This window comes from Musa acuminata, chromosome BXJ3-5, assembly GCF_036884655.1.
Source record: "Musa acuminata AAA Group cultivar baxijiao chromosome BXJ3-5, Cavendish_Baxijiao_AAA, whole genome shotgun sequence".
In the NCBI taxonomy this organism is placed as follows: domain Eukaryota; kingdom Viridiplantae; phylum Streptophyta; class Magnoliopsida; order Zingiberales; family Musaceae; genus Musa; species Musa acuminata.
In genome coordinates, this window is record NC_088353.1 from 5,715,648 (window position 1) to 5,721,391 (window position 5,744).

A 5,744-nucleotide genomic window follows, 5' to 3' on the forward strand; every position below is an offset into this window, starting at 1 on the left:
TCCACCAATTTTGAGGAGCATTTCTATTCCCATTGCACTCCGATCGATTGAAGAACATTACTTGTACAAAGTTGGCAATATGTATTATGTTGAAAGTGAAGGTAAATTTTCGGTAAGCAAGAAACAAAAAAGAGACAGCCACTTGTGTCTCTGCTATGTGAGACTATGTTTCTTCTGTGAGTTCATCGTCGCCGCCGCTACTGGAATTGTCATTGCTGCGGCTGAAGACTGGATTGCTTGAAATCAGCTGTGCTCTTGGCTTTCGCTCCCTTGGGTACGGATGAATGGCAGATAACTCCCTAATGCGTCGCATAACATATTGTGGTATGGGGAGTGTCACATGTTTCTTGTGTGGCCCAACCTAGAAAGATACTGTGTTAAGGATATCTCTAATGATATCAAAACCTCCACAAAACTGTAGCAAATTGATCACATTCTCGAACCAATTCAGAATAATGATCTACTTCACCAGTAATTACGTTCATGAAAAATTTCCACCTGATTCAAATGCTTAACAATGACAGCATACATAATAGTGTCAGACGACATATAATTTATTAACACCAAAGCGCAAAATGATTATAAACAAATTGATGCCCAGAACGTAAAGAATAAATTTAAGAACTCGCAAGAAATTTTGCAATGCTTTGACGAATATAGACAGACAAGTTTCCATCAACAAATATCGGACACCTCCAAAGTGACGAGTCATTGGGGATAAAATGCAACTGGACAGTGTTACACTGACAAATGATTGAACAAAACATGAGCAAACAAGTGTCTGCATCAACACTTTTGGGGTTCGTATTATAGATCATGAATGTATGCCTTACATATATGCAATGACAAATAATTGTGAATTCAGGATCTATGCAAATAGGACCATCTCAGAAACTTATACACAGTATTGAAATATAGAGACAGATACAGATACTCAGCTGTAAGCATAATAAAGCTCAGGTTATCAATATAAGCTCAATGTTAAGATACAGGCCTTCTACTCGAACCACCAATAGGTGCTTAGTGCAAGAATATTATTCCTTCTACCTAAAGCAACTATAAAAGTGAAAATAATGCTTAGACAATAAACTGAATGAAGCAAGAAAGTTGGAGGAACATGTACAACAATCATCTTCCTCAAGAGTATAAATGAAAATAACAAACAGAATCTACCCATCTCTTTAGGATTGGCCACATGGGAGCAAGATGCGATTGTAAAAGAACAGCTTTCAATATGCATACACTGTTATGATTTTACAATTGCAATATACCAGGTTATAATTCTTATAGAGTGAGTGCCTCCAGAATTACACTTAACATGTTACAGTTGTTATGATCTAATAATATCTTTGTATGATACATTTAACATTTTTCTACTACATCTATCAAAGGTTTTTTTAATGAACTGTTCCAACTATTCTAACTGTTACTTGTACATAAATCATATCTTTTACATTTTAGTATCATAATTCTCTGTGAAAAGTTTAACATCTTAACATGAAAGTAAAAGTATTTTTTACAATATAATACTGTCATTTTTTTCTTAAATTCTGTTCTTTTTTTTATTTTTCCAAGTGTTTTACTTCTATGATAATTTATATCTTAAAATTTTCAAATTATTTTTTCGTTGACCTGATACTGTCAATCTCAATCCCAACCATATTAATCCCTAGGTGATCTTTTATCCCAATCTTGCAGACTCTGAACTTGCATCAATGTACATAATCTAACTGCAAAACATGCTTTTAGCAAGCCATGCTCTCTCCAAGAACACAAGTACAATTAACTAATAGATGTTCATAATTACCCTTTTAGTACTTAATTCAGTTTACTAACTGCTTATTTATTTCCAACCAGATAGTTCACAGAGACCAAACAACTTTGATCCCTCGTCTATGTAAATCATAAGTCTCTATAGTTGCAGAAGACACGCAAAGAGAGAAGTTAAGCACCTCTTATAAGCAAGGAACATTTATGTCATAAAGCATAGTTTTAGATCTCTTCTCAGACATTGGAATAAAAAACACAACTCATACCTGCTTTCTGTCATGTAACTGAGCAACACTAGCTCTCAAAAGGTTTCTCCATTTATCCTGTAAAGTGAAGCAATTCTAAAATCAACAAAGATTTTCTTTTAATCAACAAAAAACTTTTCATTAAGAAGAATTGATCATATGATTGATTCATAAGGACCTTGAGATCCACAGATGTGCGGAAAGCAGATGTTGCGAATAAGAGCCTCTTGATATCAGTCCATCTGCCAACTCCATATTGGGAGACACCTTCAATGAGCTTCATCACTTCTGGAAGTGTCCAAAGTCTATGATGTTTCCTTCTAATCCCACTTTTCTCATTTCTAACTGTTCTGGTCCAGTCTTCTGATGCATTATTTCGTAACTCAGACTTTGGAAACCTTAAAGCATATGTTGCTCTAGATTCATCGGCAGTTAAGAATTCATCCTCGCTTATTATAGTCTCATTTCCCTGGATGGAAGGTTCTGATTAGTGGCCATAAAATAAAAAGCTAGAAATAACAAAGGTACTTGACAAACAAATGTTTTGATTTCTGAGACCCCAAATATATGACATTGCGTATCTTCCAGTGGATATATATATATGCAATTCAAAAAAGGTTGGGGTCTTGGGATCTTCAAATGCTACATGGTAATTAATATATATTGGATATAATGATTAGTAAATTTTGTGCTTAACTAAAAGCTTCAGAAAATAACTGCAATGAAATGAAGCATACTGCAAACCATGAGAGTTCAAGAGAATCACTAGTAATGCAGGAAGACTCGGCAGAGAATTTACCACTTCATGGAAAGGATATCTCACCATAACTGCAGCATTTTTCCGACGCTGAACTCTGGAGGCATGCAGACCTCTTTGTTTCTGAATAACTAAACCTGCATCGGACTCTTTGGTCAAACCATTGTCCTACCAGTTTCTACCAATAAATGATCAACTGTTCTAGCACAAGAAATTTTACCTCTAGTTTCTCTGCAGCATCTGGATTTCAAATCTGATGTTTCTTCAATATATCTTCGAGTGGGTTTGCGTAATCTCTTATTTGTTATAACTGCACTGTCTTCATCTCCCAAATGAGTCTTGTGTGCCTCAGAAAAATTTCCCACTCGAACATCCCTACCACACTGCACTGGCTTCTCAGCACCTATTCCAACCACCAGTTTGGTGGTATCAAATATACTTCCGAATGGACTAGACACTTCTTCAAAAAGATATTTTTGGTATCCATATTGTTTCATCATCAATCTCATTTGGCATAGAGCTGCATTGCGAGGGACTGGAAAATTTGTTAATTTCAGTCAGGTTCTGCAATTCAAAGAGTATATGATGCTCCAGAGACTGCTTGTCCTCCACTGATGTATCCCATCCCAAAGTGCTTCTGAACACATCAGGAAGTTGATCGGTGCTTACATCATCGAACAAAAATGCATCTCGATCAGGTGTAGCAGCATCATATGGAGAATTAAGAGCATTTGACAAGTCTGAGAATTCTCCAGCATCACTATGTATTCATTCCAATGCTTTTGGTTTGCAAATCTGATCTGAAATTTCTAATACATGATGTGTTCTGGGAAGCACATTTAACCTCAAGGCTTTCTGCACAGTCATTATCTGAATAAACAAAAAAAGATAAGGGGGAAAATTATAAGCAGCAGCCTAATTTAAGAGCTCCAATATAACAAGAAATGTACCAAAAGAGAGGTACCCCAAAAAAGTTCAGGACAGATGCTGCAGAAATTGCTTTGTCCATGAAGATTCCCTTCATTAACTCCCTGGAGCATGCTATCAACAAACTGCAAAAAACACACTACCATGTATCACAAAATTTAAAATGTACAAGTGGAAAGATTCCTGGAACAATTAAAGTAGAGCAAAACCCAAGATTGCAAACTAATACAAACAAAAGGTATTTGCACTTCATCTCCCACAATTCTTAATCTTTATTCAAGAAAATAGTCTCAAGTGTAAACATCTTGAGCTAGGATGAACACTGAACACTTCACCTCATGTTTCTGAATCAGTGCAGCATCAGAATAAATTTTTCCTGCAAGGAAATTGCATATAAGTACACTGTACACATACATCAATACACATATAACGGAACTAGAGAAGAGAATAAACAGCAGAAGGGACTTTATTCGAGTGTTTCATCCTTAAAGCATTGATAACTAAAACCGTGAAGTTGGAGGAGGCACAGATTCTTGTTGCAAATTGTCACTGTGCAATGAAGAGATTGCCGACATCATGTAAAAAAGAAACAAAATTAAAAGGAAAAGGCAATTTAGAGCAGAATATAAGATGAAAAGTTACTTGCATCTACGCAGCAACTCAAAGCTAAGAAACCACATATAAAAACCACATGAAGTCACATGATTACAGGAAAACATAATAATTTACAAACACACAAAAATATAGAACAAACTGAAAAAAAGACTACTATTTAATAAAAATTTTAGCAATCACAAAAAAAAATCACTCCATCAAAACATAAACTAGGAGATAAATAAACTTTTAACACATCTAGCAATAATCATACCAAAATCTGCTTTTAACACATCAGCATTTCAGAATATATATATATATATATATATATATATAGTTGGATACCTCTGTCAGGAATTTTCCTTGAAATCTTTGAAGAAGTAATCGAGTTTGCACAGAATCAACACCTAAATTTGACAGGGCACTTTCAGCCATTATATACGAGAGAGAAAAAAAGGATTCGAAATGTTTGTAAATATGGACAATTAATAATTGCATGGAAATATTTCGATTTGATCCAAAGATAATATTTTAACGAAATTAAGCTTAAATCCATTAATTTCCCAACAAAGTGGTCATGGAAATTATGTGTTAAATGCAAGATCTATCATACCGTATCATACCGGAGTTTCGACCCGGGCTCGGTACGGTATGGTACTGGTGTACCGGGTGGTACATCAGGGTGTACCAAGCGGTACACCTTGGTGTACCGAACGATACACCCTGGTGTACCGAGCGATACACCCTACTGTATCGATAATTTTATATTATTTTATATTATAGCAGTGCTATAGTATAGTATTATAGTATTGTAACACTATAGCGATACCGGACGGTCCACGTATCGATAATCTATCAGACCGGTACGTACCGCTCGATACGGGCGTTTCGCTTGGCAGACCTTGATTAAATGAGTTATCTAATGGGTCCTGATATTTATTGTTTTACTAAAAGTAAAAAACTAATATTATGCTAGAAAATCTAGTACAATATTCTCCTTTGATATTATAGCAGATTAACTTAAAAATAATCTGAGTCATTCTTTCCTAAAAAAAAAAAGAAGAAGAGGATTTTGATATTATAAACCTGATTATTTTCCCTATAAACCTATGTAATTTTTTTTATATGAAAAAAATTACCTGATATTTCAAAGATAAAATGTTTCTTCAAGTAGTAAAGTCCATGATATTTTAAATATATATTTTTAAAAATAAACGATGAAGACAGGTCTAATCATATGATCTTACTATATTATGATGAGTCAAGATTTTTACCAGATAAACTGGTTAATATTTTTAAAAATTTATTAGCTGAAATTTTAGATTCTCAATCTTTACTACATTAAGACTAATATTTTGAGTGTTAAAATTTGTAATATAAGATTTGGAACTTTCATCTTGAGACAATGGAGCACATTAAATAACTATTAGATGAAGTTTTTGAAATGATGT

The 5,744-nt window shown here is 34.3% G+C and overlaps 1 protein-coding gene across 2 annotated transcripts; it reads right to left on the reverse strand.

The window, feature by feature from the left end:
- On the reverse strand, positions 1 to 4,097 carry LOC135586356 (uncharacterized). 2 transcript variants are annotated; one of them, XM_065150417.1, is made up of 7 exons: positions 4,035 to 4,097; positions 3,737 to 3,824; positions 2,993 to 3,642; positions 2,839 to 2,909; positions 2,194 to 2,484; positions 2,037 to 2,093; positions 1 to 361 (listed from the first exon to the last, which is right to left on the reverse strand). In XM_065150417.1, the coding sequence occupies exons 3-7, from the start codon at positions 3,279 to 3,281 to the stop codon at positions 164 to 166; spliced, it is 906 nt and encodes a 301-aa protein (XP_065006489.1). In that variant the 5' UTR covers positions 3,282 to 3,642; positions 3,737 to 3,824; positions 4,035 to 4,097; the 3' UTR covers positions 1 to 163. The 2 variants fall into 2 exon arrangements, with proteins under 2 accessions (XP_065006489.1, XP_065006488.1); XM_065150416.1 differs by having other exon boundaries at positions 2,815 to 2,909; positions 4,035 to 4,096.
- Positions 4,098 to 5,744: the final 1,647 nt, after the last annotated feature.

What these genes read in the sequence shown, in the direction of transcription:
- LOC135586356 (XM_065150416.1), bottom strand. Translation starts at nt 3,281, where the DNA reads ATGAGATTGATGATGAAACAATATGGATACCAAAAATATCTTTTTGAA. An exon ending in ATGCTGCAGAGAAACTAGAG is followed by an intron (nt 2,910 to 2,992) that starts GTAAAATTTCTT and finishes AGTCCGATGCAG; the next exon opens with GTTTAGTTATTCAGAAACAA. An exon ending in AGTTACATGACAGAAAGCAG is followed by an intron (nt 362 to 2,036) that starts GTATGAGTTGTG and finishes GTATCTTTCTAG; the next exon opens with GTTGGGCCACACAAGAAACA.